The sequence below is a fragment of the Phoca vitulina genome, unplaced genomic scaffold (assembly GCF_004348235.1).
Source record: "Phoca vitulina isolate PV1807 unplaced genomic scaffold, GSC_HSeal_1.0 scaffold37, whole genome shotgun sequence".
Lineage (NCBI taxonomy): Eukaryota > Metazoa > Chordata > Mammalia > Carnivora > Phocidae > Phoca > Phoca vitulina.
In genome coordinates this window covers 10,673,179-10,697,314 of record NW_022589740.1, presented here as the reverse complement: position 1 = coordinate 10,697,314, position 24,136 = coordinate 10,673,179, and the positions used below count along the sequence as shown (strand labels likewise).

Sequence of the window (24,136 nt, the reverse complement as noted above, 5' to 3'; positions counted from 1 at the left end):
TGCATTTATTATTTGAAAGGCTTCTGGAAAGAGGAACTTGTCTTATTTATCCTAAGTATTACATTTTTCAAAATAATGGCTAGTTCTCCAAAATCCTCCAAAGGTGACCAATATTAGTATTTTTTTAAGTATCATCATGATTTCATAAATATAGATACTTCTGATATTTTGGGTCTCTGTGATTAAAAAAAAAATTCCTTGGGCTCTTTGTCCTCTTATTTAAACCTTTCTCAATCTCTTATAGAGGTATCTCTCACATTCTGCACCATATTGAACTTGGAAATAATCCTTTTTTAAAAGATGTTACATCCTTTTATACTTAATGACAAGACTGATATTTGGCCTTAGTTCTGCCATTTTATGTCATATTTATTTTTGTGGCATCTATGCATATAAATATCTAACCTTTGGTGATATGATGTGTTTTATCTCCCTCTCCTTTTCTTTGTATATCTTTTGGTATTTAGGAAAATTTGCACAAATACCTTATATAATGTCCTATGTCCTTTTATATCTGTTTTGGAATACTGTCTGTTGGTTCCCACTATAAACAATGTTGAAATTCTCCCTTATTTCTGTCTCCCAAAGCACCCACTTTGAAGTAATATCCTTTTATTTCCTGATAATACCTATCAGACAATCAGGAAGTATATTCTATTTAACGTCTATGGTCTCTTCTCCCATTTTTAGTGCTGTGTGTCAGCCGCGCTGGCAGCCTTAGAACCACGTAGGACCAATTTTACCGTGCCCTTCGTCTACCCTGTGGTTCTAGTTCTCAGTAAGCAGCGTGCTTCTGCAACGTGGTTTAGTCTGGCTTGAGAGTTCACAGGACATGCACCACCACAGCACCATCCGACCTTTCCAGAGCCTACAGAGTCGCCTCCCAGTTTCAGCTGTGCTCAAACTGATCTGCTGAGCTTTCCACACCTAGTGGGGCCTCCTTCGTTTAGAGAGGAGAACCTGTTGGTGCCCGCATTTTTGGGTTCTCCGAGCTCCCCCCGCCCCACCCCGCCCCGTTTACCACATACTCGCTGATAACACGCTAGTCATGCTGCTGCGGGCTTCATCTTCCCCACTGACATTCTGGAGTTAAAGAATTAGGCCTTGGCCCCTGGTTTTTGGGGAAGGAGACTCTGAAACCCTAGGACTTTCCTGAGTGATGGGTTACTCGCGAGCCCGCCCCTTGGGTCATACCTACGTTTAAGCTTAGGAGATGACTCCAGAGGGGAAGGGACAATGCCAGCAGGACAAATCATGTGATCAGAGGGTTGGGGCGTTGAGTCCGAGGATTATCTCGACTTATATTTGAGCCTTCCAGGGAGCGGGGCTAGAGACCGAAGGGCAGGCTTGCTGGGGACTGTGCCCTTAACTTGAACGGTCTACTGCTACCGTTGGGTGGTTAGTGGGAGAGTAAACGGCAGTACGCCAACAGGGCTACTCTGAAACTTAGTTTGTTGTGTATGGTGTCCGTGGGTTGGTGGTTGTTAGCCTAGTTGCTCTTCTCTTTTTGGGAAAGGATTTGGAAGACTCAAAACTATGCCACTGTCACTAGCACTTTGTCGCCAGCTCTTCTTTGGGATTTTCGTTAACTTTAGTGCATCGCATTTCACTCCCTGCACACTAATATTTATCCTTTCATAGATCGATATTAACAGAAGATTAAATCACCAAAACTGTACACTAAGGCCACTCTTGGTGAGGACTGTAACTCATCTGCAGTTTATTTTACAAGATGTACAAACTGCAATGAAAGCTACTGGCTGCTACTTCTTGATAGTGTGACTATAGTTTATATGGGTTAACAGACAGGAGGCTCTGCCCGTCAAGGGACTACATAAGATACTCTAATTATTACCGTACCTCCCCCAATCAAATAACATAAAATGCACAGTACAGTGTTTCAAATAATACTTCCTCACCCACAAAATGCATTACATTTATAAACTAAAGAGCATATAACAAAACGCATATTCCAAGTGATGATACAGGTTTTCAAACTGGTCTGAGGCTGGAACCCCATCATAAAAAAATAAAAGCAAAAATTGTACCTCTGTGACACGGAGTTGTGATGAAGCAGCCATGTAATCGGATTCTAATTTGTTCTTCTCAGAGATCACTGTAGTATTTTGAAGAATTAAATCAACTTTTTGTATATGCAAAGAAGTACAAATCTAGGAACAAAAACCCCTAAAAGTTTAATTTGTTTGACAAGAAAAAAAAGTTTTTAAAAATAAACCATAAGAAAAACATTTTTCTAATGCGACTGATAGCTCGAATAGTTCTTTTTACAACTATTTCTTACAAGAGAATTTTTAAATGTTTTTCTGTGTGTTTAATTGAATCACCTGGAATATAATAATTTAGCTTAATGAGTGCTTTTAACCAGTTTGACCTATAATGAAAAATGTCAAAGCTAAAATTATTGATAGTAAACTCTTAGCAATAGTTTTTTAAATCTATTTACTTATCTACCTGCTATTAAAAAAATGACTAAAGTTAAGAAAATGCCTTACCTTTACAAAGTTTGTTAATTCAGTAACAAGTTTTGCTTTTTGAACATTTATTTCTCTGATTTTGGTACTTGCTTTTCGCTCTTCCTCTTCAAGGTTGCAAGTATCCTGTTCCATCAGCTTTAAACTGTACGAAACATATAATGATGTAGAAATCAGAGTTAACACAAGGTTTGAGCCCAAATCTTTAGGTCTCCTACCGTTTGATGGACTTTTTAGCAATGCTACTCAGACATAAAAACTACTAGCTTCTAGATTAAACAATCTTGTTATGTAACCACTCAGGATCAAAAAGTATTTGTTGAGATATTATGTGCCCAGCACAGTTTAAGTAATGATGGTGGTAACGGTGTAGGATCTGGAGTCAGAAAGATGGATTTGAATCTCCTCTTTGCCACTAATGAACAGTATAACTAGATAAGTTACTCTTCTGAACTTTAGTTTCCTTATCTATAAATTAGAAAAAATAATAGTACTTCCCCTAAAGGGCTATGATGAAAATTTAAAAAAGGTAAAATATTGGGCGCCTGGGTGGATCAGATGGTTAAGCGTCTGCCTTCGGCTCAGGTCATGATCCCAGCGTCCTGGGATCGAGCCCCACATTGGGCTCCCTGCTCAGCGGGGAGCCTGCTTCTCCCTCTCCCTCTGCCTCTCTCCCTGCTCATGCTCTCTATCTCTGTGTCTCAAATGAATAAATAAAAAAAACTTAAAAAAAGGTAAAATATGTAACACACTTAGTACAGTGCTGGGCCTTTAACCGATGGATGAATATTAGTTACTAACCATTGTTGTTAATGTTCACACACAGTCCCCTTACCTAAAGCAGCTTAACTGGGGAGATCTGATTAACAGATTAAAAATATATAGTGAAAAGACAATAAAACCCTAAAAGTTACTACTATTTTGCTATTCAAGGTGAAGAAACTAAGGATCAGAAGTTAAGTTACCTAAGGTTATGTAGAGTACATGGTTAAGATGTGTTTGACACCAAAGTCCAAGTTCTTTCCACCCCACTATGTTGCCTCCAGGATAAAATCAAGAACCCAGTTTGGAAACACTAATATACAAGAATGAACAAGTTCAGCAGATGCTGTAGAGAGGGGCCTGAACAGTACACGGAAGAGAGAGAGTAGGAGAGGCCAGGGAGGTGAGGTGAAATGGGTCGAGTGAAAGGAGACTACAAAAAGTTGAAATTCAATCTCAAGGAAAAGAGTTTTGTAACTAGAGGTGATTAACTATAGGTATGAGACAGCAGGCTGGTGATGGGTATGAAAGGCCCTTTCACTAAAAAAATCCACATTACTTATGAAGAGAGAGTTTAGTTTTAGACAGTGGGTCCAGTAGGACAGCCGAACAGGAAAGGTTAAGTATCTTGTAGATGATGAAGATAGGAATGAGGCCAAAGGTGAAGGTTGAAAAGAGGCTTAGGGATGAAAACCTTCTAGGCAGCCAGACTAAATAGTAGGTTTAAGCAATCAAGGTACACTATTACCTTTTCACTAATAGTAAATGGCCAACTGTTTGCTTAAAAACAACAACAAAAAACCAGTAAAGAACAAATTCCCTTAATGCATTTCATGTATGATTCAATTTAGGAATGTGCTTAAAAACACTACATTAGGTCAAGGTAATCAGATACCTTAACTGAAGGCAATCAGCAGTCATTTATGATCAAAGATTGACTATGCCATTAATATCTAAATCTTTATAGGAAAAAAAAAAAATCACAACAAAAAGGTCTGAGATAGGCCATGGGAAAAACCTTCGAACTGGAAGCCATGTTCTTTTCCCCTAGAATGAACACCCTAATAGCTTTTATCCCCTCCTGTATATCCTAGTTTCTACAAAATATCCAAATACAATAAAACGTATAATCAGTTTTAAGAATGGTTGCCTGGGTACTCAGTAAGCTAACAGTTTTCCTTTAGGGTAAGATTTAGACTACTCACATCTTTGTATAAAATTCTGTGGAATATGTGACCATTAAGGCTAAGCAGACATACTTCCAATTGTAACAAGGGATGTTACAGTTGAAGGAGTGGGATAAACCCCCAATGCCCACTCTCTTCTGTGAAAATCAGCATATCTTCCCCATTCCCTATCACTCTCTTTCAGAATTGGTGAGAAACGCACAGCCTGGATTGATAATCTCACTGCCTGTACCTCTCCCACCAATCCAAATTCAGTGGACCCATTGCTCTGGTTATATGTCTGGGTCAGTCATTCTCAAAGTGTGGTCCAGAGGCTGTGGGAATCCCTGAAACCATTTCAGGGGAATCATGAACTATTTTCACTGCTGTAAGAAGACCTCAACTGCCCCGTTCACTGCAGTGATGTTTGCACTGATGGTATAAAAGCAATGGGGAATAAAACTTCTGGTGCTCTGGAACGAATCTACGTAGTAGCACCAGAGTGTACGCACAGTCACGAGATTCTTCACTGCTATGTACTCAAAAATTTCAGAAATGCCAAATTCAATTAATATTTTTGATGACAGTAAAAATTATTAAATCGTGAGTCTTACATATTTTTAACTTCAAGTATAACTGACATTATATTAGTTTCAGGTGTGCAACAATGATTTGATGTCTGTATATATCATGAACCGATCACCACAAAAATCTAGTTAACATCTGTCACCATATATAGTTATAAAAGTTTTTTCTGGTAAAGAAAACTTTTAAGATCTACTCTCAGGGGGGCACCTGGGTGGCTCAGTCGTTAAGCGTCTGCCTTCGGCTCAGGTCATGATCCCAGGACCCTGAGATCATGACCTGAGCCGACGGCAGACGCTGAACGACTGAGCCACCCAGGCGCCCCGAATCTTTATTTTATACTGGACGTTTGTACCTCTTGATCACCTTCACCTATTTTACCAACCCCCAACACTGCTCCCTACCCCTCCCCGGCAACCACCCGATCTGTTCTCTGTATCTATGCATTTTTGTTTGTTCACTGGTTTTTTAGATTGCACTGTAAGTGAAATTATATGGTATGTGTTTCTGACTTATTGCACTTAGCATAATACCCTCAAGTTCCACTCATGTCACAAGATTTCCTTCTTTATAACGGCTAAGTAGTAGTGCAGCCTGGGCACACACATGGGCGTGTGTCTGTGTGCAGCTCACTTCCTCTTTACCCACTCATCCAGCCATGGACACTGAGGTTGCTTCCATGTCTTGGCTCTTGTAAATAATGCTGCAATGAACAGGAGAGCGCAGACGTCTTTTCAAATCCGTGCTTTTTCTTTGAATACCCAGAAGTGGAATTACTGGATCGTGGGGTAGTGCTATTTTTAATGTTTTGAGGAACCCCTATACTGTTTTCCACAGCGGCTGCACCAATTTGCATTCCCACCAACAGTGGACAAGGGTTCCCTTTTCTCTGCATCCTCACCAACATTCGGTATTTCTTGTCCTTTGATAATAGCCATTCTGACAGGTGTGAGGTGGTAATCTCACTGTGGTTTTTATTTAAATTTCCCTGATGATTAGTGATACTGAGCACCTTTTCAGTTGCCTGTTGGCCATCTGCAAATCGTCTTTGAAAAAACCTCTATTCAGATCCTCTGCCCATTTGTTAATCAGATTGGGTTTTTTTTTTTGCTATTGAGTTGTATGAAATCATTACATTTTAGCTATTACACCGTCATCGAATACATGATTTCCAAATATTTTCTCCTATTCCAGAGGCTGCCTTCTTGGTGTGGCGATGGTTTTCTTTACTGTGCGGAAGCTCTGAAGTTTGACGTAGTCCCATTTGTTTATTTTCGCTTTTGTTGCCAAGGCCTTTGGAGTCAGTTTCAAAGAAATTACTGCCAACACCCATGTCAAAGAACTTACTGTTTTCTTCCAGGAGTTTGAGGATTTCTGGTCTTATATTGGTCTTTAATCCATTTTGAGTTGATTTTTCTGTTTGGTGTAAGCTTGTGGTCCAGTTTTTCCAACACCATTTATTGCAAAGACCATCCTTTCTTCATCATTTATTCTTCCTCTTGTGTCACAAAGCCACTCACCATAGATACATGGGTTTATTTCTGGGCTCTCTATTCTGTTCCACTGATGCATGTGTCTGCTTTTATGTCAATACCCTGTTTTGATTAATACAGTTTTGTGATACAGCTTGAAATCAGGGAGCGTGATGCCTTCAGCTTTTTCCTTCTCAAGATTGCTTTGGCTATTTGGTATCTTCTGTGTCCCCATAAATTTTTAGGATACTTCTAATTCCGAAAAATGCTGCTGGAATTAGAAAATGGATAGGAATTCCAGTGAATCTATCGATTGCTTTGGGTAACGTGGCTACTTTAACAATATCAATTCTTTCAACCCATGAGCACAGAAAATCTTTCCATTTATTTGTCAAATTTAATTTCTTCTTCAGTGTGTTATGGTTTTCAGTATACAGGTCTTTCACCTCCTTGGTCAAATTTATTCCTAAGCATTTTCTTTTTGGTGCAATTTTATAAATGGGACTGTTTTCTTAATTCATCTTTGAGTGTGTTGTTATTATATGAAAATGCAACCGATTTTTATATGATGATTTTGTACCCTGCAACTTTACTGAATTTGTTGATTAGTGCTATGACGTTTCTTTTGGTGGAGTGTTTAGGGTTTTCTATGTAAAATCCTGTCATCCACAACTAGTGCTGGTTTTACCTCTTTCCAGTTTAGATGCCTTTTATTTCTCTTTCTTGCCTACTCTGCTCTGCTCAGAAATCCTAATTTCTAACACTATGCTGAATAAAGGTGGGGAGAGTGGGCATCCTGGTCTTGATCCTGATGTTAAAGGAAAATTTCAGCTTTTCACTGTTGAGTATAAGGTTATACTTACATATATAAGTGGAGGGGGTTGACTTGTCATGTATAGTCTTTATTATATTGAACTATGTTCCCTCTTTGCCCATATTGTTGACAGTTTTATTTTGTCAAATGCTTTTTCTGCAGCTATTGAGATAGTATTTTTTTTAGCTTTCTCTTTTATCCAGATATATCCATAGTACTTACAGCATCTGTACATAGACAATTTGTACCCACACAAGAGTCTGACATTAATTACTATTCATCATTCCCTGAAAAGGGAGAGGGGCTCGGGAAGGGGCCTAATGTGTGTACTAGACTATCTTCATGGGATCGTTGTAAGCAAACCCCTAACATGACAGTGGTGTGTCCTATAATACTTGAAAACAGGTATAGAACCACCAGGTTACTAATACTGTTAGTGCCTTTCTGATTGACTGGAGACCATGTTTTATATCTAAGCTTAATATTTGGCAATACACTTTCCCCATCAAAAACAGCTGGGAAAGTCCAACACTGTGAGAGCTGGCTATGGCCCCGTGCTCGTCTCGCACCGGCTGGTGTTTAATGTAGCATTTAATGCAGCATTTTCCCTGCTAAGTAATTCCAGGAACTAGAATTCCACAACATTCAATACTACTTCTCGTGAAACTACTAGGACTTATCCTAGCTTCAGATCCTCCGAGCAACTCTTCATGGCCAACCCTTTCCTCCCCTGAGGTCCGAGGAGGCATATGGCCCACTGTGGCTGAACCTTAGAAGAACAGGTCAAACTTTCAGTCCTGTGCCGACTCAGATGCTCCTGGCGCCGGGACTGAGGGAAAGGGCCCTGGTGTAGTGGAAATGCAGCAGAGAGGATAAGCTGGCTTCAAGGTTGCTCCACGGGAAGCCTTCAAGTCTGGAAAAACTGCTGCAGTAGTTGGGTCAGCTGAGCCAGAGATGGTTGCTGGACTAGACCAAGCTGCCCTTCCTGGGACCTCTGCTGTGGGGCTGAGCACGTCTGTGACCGCTGTGGAGCCGCAGGAGGGCAGGCAGGCCCCGCCTGACCCACGAGCACAGTGCACAGCACCATGACCACCCCCCAAGCTCCGGGAGCAGCTACTAATGTAATCACTAATCATCAAGTTGCTGACCTTGAGAAAATCTTATGCGTCCTGAACGAATGTCGCTACTGCAGCCATCTGGGTTCTGTTTTGTGGCATACTAGATGGAATCTGCACCATGCTTCCAGCTATGAAATCCTCATACAGTCGGGCTCTAAGAGCGCTCTGTGTCCGACTGGAAGGAGGGGTTTATTGACGGGGCCAGCTCAGTACATTCTCTTGACTCTGATTTGATGGGCTTTGTAAAGTCTGCTGTTGAATCATATGCTGAATGTGCCAAGGTGTCCAGTATTCATTCCACTTTAATTTCAGTTAGTGTGAATAACCTGGTCCTTAATATTTATAGGTACAAGTTGCTGGAATTTAGATGAATTTCCAGAAGAAAGGTGAATGGAATCAAAATTCAACCCAGGGCCAGACTGTTGTGAAAACATCTGCAGCCCTTAACCATGGGCCATGTGAAGTCTGTTCTTCAATTTTTCTGAGTTATTCTTGGGGCTGATGAGTATTGGCCTCTGTCATCCGTGTCTGTTGCTCCAACTGGTCTTTCAGATGCTGCGTGGCTCGTAATTGAGCTAAAGACTGAGACCAGTCTTAAGGAGCCGGTACATGTGCAGCTTGAGACATCACCGGCTGTGCTGAAGACGGACTGAACAATGACCTCCTTTGTTACCATCTTTTCAGGAGCTGCTCTATGGTGTCTGGGAGGAGCGCAAGTGTCTGCTGGGTCGCTGTTGGTGTCGAGGAAGGGTCTGAGACTGCTGTGTGAGATGATTTTCTTGAGCTCTGGAAGGAAGCAGAAGGGGTTGGGCTATAATCAAACCTTTCCAATGCTTCCTTGAGGCTTGACTATGTCTATACAATTATCAGACCCAGAATCTTGGCTTTTGTCAGCAGTTGTCTCAGGAAGAGACTCTTCAATGCCAAGTACTCATCATATTGCAGCCCTAACTTCTGCATAATTTAGGATGATGTGAGTACCAACAATAAACTCTGGCCTTGAGTTCCACTGAAGATCAATGATACAATGAGTCTGAAGCCAAATCCACTGTGGTCCTTTGTTCAGGAACCTATAACAATATGATATGCTTTTCCTATACTGCATTAAGTGCTCATGACGTTTTTGGCAAATGTTCTAGACCATCACATGATAATCATACCTGAATGTTCACATAACTTCAAATGTCCTATCATAGGTAGTTCCTTGTGACCTAGCAATAAAATTCTAAACTATGTCTAGATGTCTAAAACTCATTAAGCTCTTCAACAGTACACATCCTTGATGAACTAAATTGTAGCTAATCTGACAGTAGCTACAATACGATCTTGATCATCTTAGGGCCTATATGTGTCTTGTATAGTTTCTTTGAAACCATTCTGTGCTGAATTGGATACATTGTTTAGTGATTTGAGACTTCCTATAAATTATACATATTCATAAGTACATGACTCCTTTGGTCTACTGTTCCTCAAAGCATATGACAACAGAATTCTGATTTTAAATATTCAAGTGTTAATGAATCACTTTCCAGCAGAGGGGTAGAGAATATTTTTTTATACCAGTGAATGTTCCCTCTCTGGGATAAAATACTTTGATCCACAAGATCAAATGGTAAATATTAAAGTAATGAGGTTATATTCTCTGACACAAATAATATGCTTCCATCAGTCATGATGGCTTAAAAACATCAAAAGCCTCAAACATTGTGTAAATTCTTCATTATTGAGGAACGTAGGTTTCCAGTCCTGTCAAATGTCATTGGCGTCTGACTCTGCAGTGATTTGTTTTCAGTAAAAAAAAAAAAAATCAGTGCTCTTCTGCAGAACAGATTTCCTCTTATTCTTAGTGGAACTCTCTGGGCTTCCTGGATCTGGATGTCTGTTCCTTCCCGAGGTTAGGGAAGTTGTTACTTCTTCTTGAAATATGTTTTCTGCTTTTTCTTCCTCCTTCTGTGACTCCTATAATGTGAAAGTTATTCTGCTTGATGTTGTTCCATTGGCCCCTTAAGCTATTTTTACTTTTTAAAATTCTGTTTTCAGAGCACCTGGGCGGCTCATTCAGTTAAGTGTCAGACTCTTGATTTCGGCTCAGGTCATGATTCTTAGGGTCATGAGACTGAGCCCCGTGTTGGGCTCTGCGCTGAGTGTGGAGCCTGCTTAAGATTCTCCCTCTCCTTCTACCCCCACCCCTGCTCACACACATGCGCTCTCTAAAAAAAAAAAAAAAAAAAAAATTCTTTTCTGCTATTGGGTGAACCCTACTACCCTGTCTTCCACATTACTGATTTTTCTTCTGCTTCATCTAGTCTGTTGTTGGAACCCCTCCAGTGTATTTTTTAATTGTTGTTGTATTCTCCAGCTCTGTGAAGTTGTTTGGTACTTTCTTATACTTTCTACCTCTTTACTAAAGTTCTTGCTGTGTTCATTCCTCTTGCAAGTTCGGTGAACATTTTTATAACCATCACTTTGATTTCTTTATTAGGTAAATTAACACCATTTCATAACAGTTCTTCTGATATTTTATCTTTCATTTGGAACACACTCCTGTTTCTTCATTTTGCTTGACTCTGTGTTGGTTTCCTCCTCTAGCTCTTGGTGGTGACATGAACCTTTGTGGTCTAAGCAGCCTGACTTATTCTTGACAGGTCCCAGTTGTTGAGGGAGTGCCAAGTCCTGTGAGTGTTCCAGAGGAAGGGATCTCAGTTTGCTCTTAGTTTCAGGCAGAAGAGAAGCTAGAATAGAAGCTAGGACCCTCAGGCAGCATGCTTTTAAGGTATGCAAATATACAGTCTTTTGGAACCACCATAAACCCTGCTGGTCTACAGACCAGGCATCCTGAAGTGTCCCCTAGGAAACTGTTGGAAAAATCAGGGCTCCAGATGAGTGTAGGAGCTCCTTTCTGGAAGGTACTGGTGAGCTTTAGCAAGGCCAACAGAGCCCAAAGATGGCATCTCCTGGACCCTGTTCCCTGAGAACAATTTCGTAGCCTCTGGATGTGTTGGTAATCCTGAAGCCCCTGAGGCTGAATTCTAGGACAAATAAATAGGTCTTTTTCACAGAGTGTTTCAGACTGCTGTCTATGCAGTACCCTAGGGACAGTAGTCTGCCAAGAAGATTGTTTCAGACCCTTGGGCGCCTAGCTCTGGCAGAGACTTGGGGGTGCCATCACCCACGAGCAGGTTAGAGGGAGAGTACAAAAGTGGTGCCCACCAGTGCCTGTGTCCCAGGACAGATTCCCATTAGGCTCCTGCCCCTTGGGCAGATGCTTTAAGACGAGAAATGAAATCTCCTCCACAGATGGCCTAAGCACTTTTCACACTGTTGCTTTTGCACAGGGTCCTGTGGTCAGTCTTTGCATGAACGCTTAAAGAGCAAAATCTGTTCCCTACCATTGTACTGTTCTCCTATGTATAAGCCCCACTGGCTTTCAAAGCCAGGCATTTTGGGGACTCATCTCTCTGGTGTAGGTCCCAAGCGTGGGGGTGCCTGACTTGGGGCATAAACTCCTTGCTCCTCCGAGGAAAAACTCCATATTTGTGATATCCTTCCCAAGTGCTGGTCACCACACTAGGGGTGGGGTTTTATGTGAGATCCTATCTCTGTTACAGAAGAGCTGTTGAGTTAGTTTTCAGGTCTTTTTCAGAGGGAACGCTTTCATCTGTAGCTGTTGATTTGCTCTGTCTGTGGGAGGAGTGGAGTTCAGTGTCTTCCTACACTGCCATCTTGAACCACCTCCCAGTGGTAATTGAGTATATACCTTTTTAATATTCAGTGTGATGAAATACAAAGCACACAGTACTTACACTGCAACCAAAGTACAATGGTTGCCTCAAGGAAAGGCACTTGTGTGACTGAGTTGGGAGCTGGCCTAGATACTTTTTCGTGAAATACCATTTTTATTTAAAAGAATAAAGACAAACTATGGTTACTGAGACTTAAGTATTTGGCAGATTTTATCCCCCCCCCCCCCCCCGGCCCAAAAGTGAACGAAGTGAGCCTATCACTTCAAGAAAAACAACTGCCAATAAACAACTTTCACGTGCCAATTAAAATTTTGGAAAATTTGTATCTATGCTGTGAGCTTGACAGCTTCCCAATTCTTAAAGATTTTTTATATTACACAATAAAATGTGGCAACATCTGAAAGATCTATGCAGCTTGGTGAGCCAACATTATCTAAAGGACCAATGCATGATGTAACAAAATCACTGGCTAAAAGATCCACTTACAGTGCAATGGACTTCAAGAGTAATCTAATCAGATTCCACATTGCAAGTGAACTTCAACAAACCACACCTTGGCAGGTTTTGATGTAGTATTAAACAAGACCACAGACAATTATCTGAAAAGTCTATCATAAAGTACTCCTTCCTTTTCCAACTACAAATCTATGTGAGGTCACATTTTCTCCATATATTTCAAAGCAACACCTCACAACGGACTGAAAGTAAAAGCAGATATGAAATAAACAACTTCATTTAGAGAGACTGGTAAAAACGTAAAACAATGCCACTCCTCTTGGTAAACATATTTTGCTTAGAAAACCGTGGTTGTTCATAAATATTTTAAACACTCCCAGTTTTAATTACTGATATGGTAAATATCAATGATATAAACCATATTAACAAAACTTCCTCAAGGTCCTCAGTAACTTTGAAGCACGGAAAAGCGTCCAGGGATAAAAACGGCTAATCCGGGGATAGGAAAACTCACAACACTTAAGATTCACCAACTTTTGCCCTACAGACAACGTTCTTTGGATAAAACGTGTTTGTGGGAATTGCAACATCATGACAGAGTCCAGGCACACCTCAGAGGTATTGTGGATTTGGTTCCAGACCACTGCAATAAAGTGAATCCAAAGAATTTTGTGGTTTCCCAGTGACTATTAAAAATCGTGTTTACACTATACTGTAGTTCACTAAGTGTGACACAGCGTTGTCTAAAAAAGGCTAACCATTACCTGAGCTTTCAGAGAGTCTTAATCACTGATCATCAAACACATAGTATGAGAATCCTCAAAATGTGACAGAGGCACAAAGTGAGCAAATGCTATTGGAAAAATGGTGCCAACAGACTTGCTGGACACAGGGCTGCACAAACCTTCAATTTGTTTAAAAAACAAAAACAAAAAACGCAGTATCTGCAAAGTGCAATAAAACAAGGTATGGCTGTATAACTAATAATAATATCCTCGTAGTGCCCTGTACCCCCCACACACCCCCGCCCAAATAGGCTGAATGATACCTTCCTAGTTTGGAACTAATTTTTTGTTCCAACTGTCTTTTCTTGGTTTTGCTTTCAAGAAGCTCCTTCTTCTTTTGTCTAAGTTCATTGTCTTTGTGTTCTAGATGTCTGTTTCTCTCACGTAGGGCAATCAACCCTGCTTCCACTGCTTGCAATTTTCTATTAATTTCCTATAAAATAATCAAAATTATTGTTTTAAAAACAGTTCTAAAGTATTACAAATTCAGTTTATTCTTTAATAGTCAAAATAACCAACCTTTAGCTGTTCTTCTAAGTGTCTTCTTTGCTCTAGATCCACAGTGACTGTGAGAAACTGGGCTACTTTTAGGGATGTGTTACTAGAAATAACTTTATCTGAATAAAAGGAAGTTTTCACCACATACTTTTCTTCTGCTGTATACATTTGCTTTAACCGGGTTTCTTGTATTACCTGTCACAGAAGTCAAACAATGTCAAACAAATGTTAGTGTACATCTAATAGTAATTAAAATATTTTTAAAAGGACCGAAGCATTGGAAAATATAGATCAAGTGAATTTTAGGTCAAAACAGACATACTTTTTTTTTTTCTAAAAGGGTGGCTGATACACTTTAGGTTATTATTTTGGAGAACACTAAAGGAGAGAGAAGGGAGAAAACCCAAACAACTATAGCAAAGGTGGCTATTTTTCTACTTGACTATATGATCTCTCCCAAGTAAGTGTACTTTTGGAGTTTTGTTGGGCCTACAGAAGAGATACCAGGAAACAGCTGCCCAGGACACAGAACTGCGGTAGCTCAACTAAGTCATTTATTCTCTCACCTTCCCTCAGTTATACTGTTCACAGATACATAATCATACTTAATTCCTGTGTATTTGGAAGAATACTTAATGGAAACACTTCAAGGATCTCAATTTTTTTTTTTTTTTTGCATTTTTTTGGAGAGCTTGTCTCTCAAGAACTGAAACAAAAAGTTCGAAAAACTAAAGCACATTCTAAACACAATAACATTATGTATTTCTGAATAGTAATGAAGAGTAGACTTTCATATATGGTTCTTCCTGATCTCTGAAGCTTCACTACCCATACTCTTGTGGCTTGTTTCTATCCAGAAGTTTATAGTCTAAGTGAAGAGAAAGACCTATTTAAGCACACTTAAGTTTAACAGGGTATAATCTGGCATCCACAAATTGCTGAATAATTTGGAATGAAGGAAAAGCTAGAAGATGTTAGGCTACTCAAGTTCTAATAAATTTAAATTGACAGACACAGTGAGGTAAGGGCACTCCCAACAAAAAGGACATCATGACCTAAGGCTGGCAGCAGACAATTTAACCAAAGGGGAGAGTCCTAGAAATTAATGAGGGCAAGTCCAAAAATGGTCTTGTCCTCTTTTCTAAATGATAGAAGAGAGGTACACCCACATGGAGAGTCCTAATATTCATTTCCTCAAATGTTCCCCATAATGTCATTTTTAATCAATGACACATGCAACTTTTACTATAATTAGCTTGGTGGAGTTTTGTTTTTGTTTTGCAAAATGGGTTGCTAATCAGCCCTCATTTCTATCTTCTGTCAGTAAAGTATAAAGAGTCCCTAAATTACAAATGAATCATCCTAGGGATACTGGTAACACTAGGTGTTAAAATTTTAAAAACACATTTTCTAATAAATTCAATATAACAACTAGTAGTTGGGTCTCTAACTGGGTCCTAGATGCTTACAAGTGAAAAACATGCAAACTGGTGTTATAGAAAAACCTGTTTTGGATGAAGAGATTTCTTTCCTTTTTCTGCTTGTGATAGAAGCAATGAATTTAGTGTGAGTCTTGGAGATTGCTTGTATGAGGAGAGAGCTCCCCGCATTAGCAGAATAGAGGAACTACAAGTGTGTGCTGTGCTAGCCAGGAGAAGAGGTCCTATGAAGGGAGATAGTCTTCAGGGGCAGCTTTAAGAAAGGAAGGGCTTACCAAAACAGTTCTATATCCCAGCCTACCATTCTAACCTATAATTTCTCTGAAAAATAATCTAGACTACAAGAATTTAAATGATTAAACCATTAATAAAATGTCTGAACACAGATTTGTCAAGCAATACAGAATGAGGTAAGAGTGCCAGGTATCTCTTTTCAGACTTCAAATGTATTCAATAAATACAAATATAAAGCATTTACTCTCGGTAACTCCACATCACTTACACCCATCATATAGTATTAGTCAATAGTCACTGTTCTGTGTATATTAAAAATGTAAAATACAAAGAATTTCTGTGTGGTTAAAAAAACAGAATGACCTACTTCTTTAAATATCTCTTAATTTTTGCTTGATTTTTTTATGCTAAGAAGTTTCAGCAAAATGAGGTTCTGGTACTGATTCAGTACTTTCTTACCCGTTCAATTCTTTCTCTGGTCCTTTCAGTTCCTACCGGAACTTCGTGAATATGATAATGGCAGCAAAGGAAACTCATGACCGGATCAGGTGCATCAAATAACTCTCGCAAGTAAGAGAAAAATCCATACTGTCTGAAACGAAAAGCATTTACTAGATTTTTCTTTAAGAAAATCATTCACAGAAATCTGATAGTTAATAAGTGGCAAATAATAAAATATAATAGTACAGCAAAAATGTGTGTGTTATTTTAAAATCACTTAATATTAAGTGATTAATGTTGAGACTTATTTCCTTGTCAGGAAAGCTTAATATATTCATGATTACAAACTTTATAATCTCTTTTGTTTCTTGCATTGCTTTCATACTTAGGATGTTTACTTACATTCAGAATTAAGACGTTCACTTACAGCTGTTTTATAACTGCAAATTTTCTATTTAGTCCTTCTGGAAATTACTTCTGCATTATGAAGTGATGATTTGTTTTACTTTCCCAATACCTAACCAACTATTTTAATATCTTTCATTAAACAGTCCAATATTATTCCACTGATCTGAAACATCACCACTATATAGTAAGTATTTCATGGTTTGTCTGTTCCTAGATTTTTCCTTATTTTAGACTTAAGTAGAGATCCTAAAAGGGAATCATATAGCCTCTAACATATTTATGTGAGATAAAATATACTTAAGAGCTAAATGAATATTGATTAACCAAAGTAACAGGTTAATTCTAAAAATATTTTCGAGACTTACTTTAGCTCATTCAGAGATCTTGAAGGTGCTTTGTCTGCATATGAGCTCTTGGGAGCAGTAACAGCATTTACTCTTAATTTTTTATTGTCACGAATCTGAATATAAGGGAAAGAAAATATTTTAATTAAGATATACTATCAGTCAAAATGATTTTTAAAGTTATATTCCTACGGGTATTCATAAGATGATCAGAACCTGGGTATTTAATGGTACTTTCAAGAAAATTTTTCAGTGTGGTAATGACACTATAATTACATATTTTTATAGAAAGAATTTATCAGTGAAAATAGTAAAAGCAATATGTTCTAACAGTTAAGGAAGCAGTAATACCAAAACTTTCAGAAAATAGGAGGAAGTGCAACAGCCATTTCCCAAATCATTTTATGATTCCAGCATAATCCTGATACCAAAACCTGACAAAAACAATATCCCTAATGAATACATATGCAAAAATCCTTTACAAAATATTAGTACACAGAAACTTTTTTTTCAAAAACTTCGCATTTAGTATCAAATTTTTAAATATATTTATATTTTGATCAATTACATAAATTAATTTAAACTCAATGCAGAAGAAATTTAGCACAGCTTTAAGATAAAATAAAATTTTAAATGTATTTATTTTGGTTGCAAAGATGTATATGACAGTGTGATCGATATGACTTTCAAGCATAAAAATATATAGAAAAATTCTAAGGCAACCAACTGCAGGAATATGAAAATTTGATCTAATGGAATTGACCCCTGTCCCTCAAACCAGCCTCCTATTCCCAAACATTCTAAGCTCCTCTGGGGAAGGCACTTGCTGGTGGTGGTGGTTAGAAAGTGATCGCCAGCTTGTGTAAGTTTCATTACTTTTACTTTTGTCCTGTGTGACAGTACAGACTAAAATATACACTCCCCCCCCTTTATTATTACAATACTATGATCTCAGATTTTCACAATTTTGGGGGGTCCCATTATGGTAGAGTTTTGCTGTTACATTAGGATAAAATCTTGTGAGGAAATTGCAATGAAAATGCAACTTCAAGAAAAAAGAAAGATTTAAAATTTTAAATATTTGTGTATTTTTGTGTATTATCTATAGTGGTTGATGGTACAATAGGTGAACAGTACACATGACCAAGTAGAGTTTATTCCAGAAATGCAAGACTGATGGAAAGTTTCAAAAACCAATCTAATTTATAGCAACAGAATAAAGTACAAAAGCCATATCATCATGCCAATAGATGCGGAAAAATATAAATTCTCTGCAAACTAGGAACAGAAGGAAACTTTATCAACCTGATAAAGGGCCTCTATGGTAATTGTACAGCAGACATAATATTACAGGAGGCAGTTATATACAATAAATTTCACAATTTAAAATACAAAGTCACACATGTGAGAGGAAGTTCTGGTCCTGCTGAGAAGCTATGGAAAGTTACAAAAATAAAGGTCAAAATTTCAGGAACCCATGTCACATTATCCATATAGGATTCAAATCCTTAGCACAGAGGAAGCATGAGTTTTTGACTCAAAAAAAAGGCACTCAGTGTAGGCTAAGCAGGCCATTTCCAACAGAAAGCACCTAATTCCACCTGACTGAATGCCCTTCACAGCATGCCATATCAGATTTATAATCCAAGTAACCTACTTCTTCAAAAAGCTCTCACACCAGACCAAAAACTCACTGGATAAGCTTAAATAATTCCAAACTAAACAACTGTCTTTTTGGAGTCCATTCTATAATTTTATACATGCAACTTTTTATGCAATTACCATATATTCCTATTCCCTGCCAACCCCCAAACCAGAAGGAGGGCAATATGGTAAAAGCCAGAAAAAGGATTCTTTCCAATCACTAGTGTACCACAGAAATAGAGGACCACTTAGGTGATTCAGGGTCCTGTCCTCATTTATACCTGCTAGCAAAGATTTAAACAAAACAGAATCTAAACCTAAGCTTTAGGGCTTTTAAAAGAAGGTGACATACACAAAAGGAAAGAAATCTTACTGACAATAACAAGAGCTAACAATACATACTTTACAGATAACCACATGTAATAAAAATAATCGTAAACAAGCACTGTTCTACACACCTTTTCATTTATTAACCAATTTAGTCCTCACAACCAACTTTTGAAGCAGATAATATATCTACATTTTACAGATGAGGAAATTATGGCATCAAACATTTAGGAAACTTGCCCAATTTAGTAGCAAAGCCAGAATTCAAATCTTGGCAGCCTATCTAGGGAGTCTGTGCTCCTACCTACTAAGTCACATTGCCTTGTAGTGGCTTAGATTCTCAGTGGTGTTTCTGTAACCCGATACAGAATTCTCATTCTTTTCGAAGAGGTTTTATTTAAAAGCAACAACATATTGATTCCCACACTCCCCATCAAAGAAAAACCGAGTTCATTCCAATATATTTTCAAAAAGGATGTCTAAGACCAAAGGTCCATCATTATGGTTTTTTTCTTAAAACGGTATGACAGAATTACTCTTACTAACTCCAACTCAAAACATGTTACAGATGAAATTATGGGCTGTTTTTTCCTTGCAAAACAAATTCATTCCCCAATGATGACAGAGATAAAGAAATTCACAAAACTGAATGATTTTACACAAGAGTTACTGCTGGTATAGTCAGTCACTATTTTTTGCTTTAGTTTGAATTTAAAAACTTAAGTACCAGAAGATTAGCACCAGGTGAATCAAAGTATTATGTTGGTTACTTGCCTCTTTGAGAAAAACCTCCATATCTTCTTGACTCTCAAATACAAAAGCTCTCAAGTCATTTGATGAAATATGATTTTCAATATATTTGGCATTTTTATTATCTTTCATATTGATCTAAACAGAAAGAAAATATAAGTTAATTCTCATGAAATCCAATCCAAACTGATTACTAGAACATAATTTTACTTTGATTTATTTAATCCGATTAAATTTAATAGTTGGAGGGGGGAGAATTTGGTATTGAAGATTCAACATTTTAAAAACCTCTACTTAATTTAGTACCCTCTAATCAAAATTGATATGCATCAGGTGCTTATTCACGTCTTGTTTTTTGTTTTACTAAGAAATAACTATGTTCCTTTTATAGTCAACTCACTGGGAAACATCTGAAATAGGCTTAGACTGTAATCTAAGAGTGCATTTCTCATCTATCCCCAAACTTTAATATTTGTCGTCTTAATCTTCAAGAAGAAGTCATACATGGCAATAACTGATCAGTACAAAAACACAAAGAATTAAAACACAACTTTAACAGTGCTTTCCAGAGAAATCCTATGCTTGTACCACTAGAGCATAAGCTTTAGGATTTATCTTTTAAATATTAACAAATCAGGCACTTCTGCATGTGAGGCTCAACGCTATGGAAAATAGTAAGGTCAAGATAACAAATTGTTTCAAGATGACTACAATCTACTTTCTGCAGATTACAAGTAAAAAAAAAAAACAGAACACAATAAAGCTCTATAATAGGTATATAAAAAGTGCTCTCTTATGGAATTTTAGGGGGGAGATAGATAATCTTCAGCAGATGGAAATCAGCTTTCTTGAAAAAAACATTTATGAAAGAGAAGGGTTTTAGGTACCATATATAAATAAAATACCTCATACTAGTTAAGAGCTAAGACTCTGGGGTCAGACAGATGTTGCTTCAAATCACGTACCACTTATATCTCTGAAAGTTTTAGTTAGTTCTTCACCCAAATGGGTACAGTAAAACAGTCTATATCTCAGGAATAAATGTGGATTAAGAGAGCTAATAAACTTAGTATGCTTGTCATACAAACATCGGCAAATATTACTATTTTAAACTATAAAATATCATTTAGCATAAAAAAGTGGAAAACTGATACACAAGCAAACAAAACAAAGTCACATAAAATACCTGGACATAAACACTACAGAAATTTAGCCTCTATCGTTCGACTTTTTTTTTTTTTTTTTTGGTATCAGTTACTTCATTAGAAGGAATAGTACAAATGAAAGAAAAGTGGGTGTTAAGCTACAACTTATAGAAAGGGTAAAATAACCCCAATGTGACTGCAGAAGTCACCTTTTTAAAAGTCACACAAGTAGGGGTCATGTCTGTCCCTGCCCAGTTTGTGCACTTCCAGAAGTGACCGCGTCACACTTTTTTCGCCAGGTATCATGCAAACTGCACTGCGTTCAGTCTGGCTTCCTGACATCCTGAAGGAAGAAAGACCACCACTTTGTTGGCTCTGAAGCTTCATCAACTACTTAGCATGCTCCCCCTCGTCAGATTGGTAAAGAAAATATCTGGCAAAGTTCAAGGCCACTCCTTCACAACATAGTAAAGACAGAGAGAGGCAGACAGAGGGAACATAGCGCTCCAAGGTGATCTGGTGGTTGATGGCAGACTCACAGTTCAGATTTTTAACATGAAATCTTCCTATATATCCTATCCTAGAACCGGTTTTATAAATTCATTAATCGGTCATAAATGTCCTCTTATAGTAACAGACCTAGAATGACATTTTTAATGGCTGCATAGTATTCCATTTAATGGATACAGAATAATTTACATGACCAATCAATTTCTTTGGAAATTTTGTTCTTTGCCCCACCATTATTTGTGCTATTATAAACACTGCTGTGAGGAACGGACCTATAAATACATCTTTGCACACTTCTCCCACTATAGCCTGGAATGGTTAGAAATAACTCATGGACATGGATTGTTAGTTGACAAGTTATATGGCTAAAATTTTAAGTTTATATACTGCTAACTTGTCTACGTTGGTGACATCTCAACTAGATATTGAAAGATTAAGTGTGTGTATGTGTGTTGGGGTGGGGGAACACAGTCGGAAAGGTGGTACGAAAGGTAAAGGGTTATTCCAGAAAGGATAAAAAGCAAGCAAGACTGTATCTTTTTATCTCAAAGATTCAAATCTAATTTGAAATATAAATATATGCCAGCTAGTAATCCCTTTTGGTGACACGCTACTACTACTAGGAGACCAAATGATAAAAGGATGGCAAATTTACTAAGGTTGTGAATTATAATTTTGAGGTTGACATTTTAATAAAAATCTGTTCACAATTACTTGCATTATAATTTCTTAAGGCTCAAAATATTTTCTTATATTTTCTTTCAGTCCTTACCAGATTAATCAAAACAATAATGTCTGCATCCAAAATAGATATTCCCTTCTTGATCTGGCAAAAATACTCTAATAATACATACCTGAGCAAGAAGAGAATACAGTATTATGCATATTAATTTTGCTAATATAATCTAAGATATTAAAAAAGACAACTACATGAAATGATTTTAACTAAAGAATAATACAAACATGAATTAAAGAAGATAGAAGTTTTCATGAATCCTGCAAGGATCTACAGTGCATTCATTTCTAAAGTTAAAAAAAAAAAAAAAACATCCAGCAATAACAATCCTTAAGTCATTTTTGGGTAAGTTTTATCATCACCAAAGACTGGTTTTTACTTTATTTTCTCTTTCCATGGCCAAACTTATTATTTAAAATATTTTAGATAGAAATCTTCCTAGCCATTCCATGGCCACACTTCATTAAATGATTTACTCAATATGGCTTACCCTATTCTTAATGACCCATGATCATCAAAAAGAGCTATCTATCAAAGGTTTATGAGGTCAACAGACTGCTGGCTGCATTCTCAGAATCCTAAGAATGCTCTGTTACTTGTAGGTGACTTTCTCTTCTTTCTTCTGTTGGTTCCCCCCATCAACATAGTTATTTACAGCAGTTTCCAGCCCTTGGGCGGCATTTAATCTATGGCCTGCTGTAACCTAAGAATAACAACTGCCAGAAGGAACTAGCTAACCAAACTAATTTTCTACATGATTCTTGGTCAATAAGCTAACAGTTTCATTCTCTTTCTAGACAAAGTTCAAAGACTTATTGGTCACAACTCAGGTATGGATCCAGTAGCCACAAGTCTGATAATGGAAAACCAAGGTGTTAATAAGACTAGGAATTCTTAAAACAACAAAAATCTATAAAGTTTATAGATTATAAAAGGATTATAAATTATAAAACTAACAGATACAACCAAGATGAACAAAACTTCTTACCGTGAGCATTATAGGCTCACAGACTCTTTGCTTAAATTTGTCCCGGTTACTTCTTAGCCATAAAACAGCATCATATGTGTCACGGTATCTTTGTCGCAGCTTATCTTCCTTCTGATTCATAAGATTGTCAAATCGTACAATATTATCACCCACACCTAAAAAAGGAAAATAAAGTATTAGTTCTCTGAAAACTTTCGTGAAATAATCCACTAGTAATACAAAAGGGTATCTTAGATCCAAAAGTTAGCAACACCACTCAGCAAGTACCCACCACCGTGAGAAAGCAACACCCTGCACAAACGGCTATCAAATTTCCAAACATTTCAGATAAAACATGATCTTTAAGCTACCAAAATTAAACAGGTCACAAAAATAAACAGGTCATGTAAAAAAAAAAAAAAAAAAGAGTGAGGAAACACTACATTTCCTAACATGAGACGATTGCAATAGGCCTTCAAAATTCTGAGAGAAAAATTATTTTCAACCTAGAGTCACATATATAACAAAACCAAGAAAAGCAGATCAGGAAATAAAGGTATTTTTAGGGATGCAAAGACTCTGAAATTAATCCCCAAATATCTCTTCTTACAAGGTTACCTAAAGATGTGTAAGGAAGTAATGTAAGAAAATACTAAGTAATGTAAGAAAAACAAAAAGCCCACGGAATTCAGGAATAGCTTTACCCAACACAGAAAAGGATCTGTGACAAAGCCCGACAAATCCCAGACAACAGCCACACAGGCAGCTCTGAAAACAATCCATTTAGATGGAAGGAAGTGGATGGAAGGCTCCAGACCTCAAGAGAATGCCTACTCTTTTTTTAAGGAAATGTTAAAGCAAACGGTTGTTTTTTTTTTAAAAAGGTAAATTAAAACCTTTAAAAAAAAAAATAGCTATCAGTGAAAGGAGATCCAATCAAAATGCACTACCTGGCTCTGCTGTGAACTAAGTTTCACTGCTGTAACAACAATACTTAATATTTCTAGCTTTTAGAATTAACTCATAAACATAGCACATAAAACTTGATGTGGTTCTCAATAAAATGTTTTCAGCCTTGAAAATATAAAAACCAGAGTACGAATTAGAGGACTTAGAATGTCAGAAGAGCAGAAAGTAAAAAGGATGAGTCAAAGTGTGTATTCAAGCAATACAACTATTTAATGACACAAAATATAAAGATAATCATAAAGGTTAATGATTAGTAACTAATATTAATAATCCCACTTGAGGAATTCAAATAGGATGGGAATTGTTATGAGCCAAAATCTGTGTCTCAAAT

The 24,136-nt window shown here is 37.5% G+C and overlaps 1 protein-coding gene across 4 annotated transcripts in view; it reads right to left on the bottom strand.

The window, feature by feature from the left end:
* Positions 1–24,136, bottom strand: part of SMC5 (structural maintenance of chromosomes 5) — a 95,458-nt gene that overhangs the window by 17,990 nt on the left and 53,332 nt on the right. For all 4 annotated transcript variants that reach the window (XM_032427679.1, XM_032427680.1, XM_032427681.1 and 1 more), the window contains 8 exons: positions 22,858–23,012; positions 19,503–19,616; positions 16,779–16,873; positions 16,024–16,156; positions 13,913–14,086; positions 13,657–13,826; positions 2,514–2,637; positions 2,049–2,171 (listed from right to left, as the gene is read on the bottom strand). In XM_032427679.1, coding sequence (XP_032283570.1) covers positions 2,049–2,171; positions 2,514–2,637; positions 13,657–13,826; positions 13,913–14,086; positions 16,024–16,156; positions 16,779–16,873; positions 19,503–19,616; positions 22,858–23,012 — 1,088 coding nt within the window. The remainder of the gene's footprint in view (positions 1–2,048; positions 2,172–2,513; positions 2,638–13,656; positions 13,827–13,912; positions 14,087–16,023; positions 16,157–16,778; positions 16,874–19,502; positions 19,617–22,857; positions 23,013–24,136) is intronic.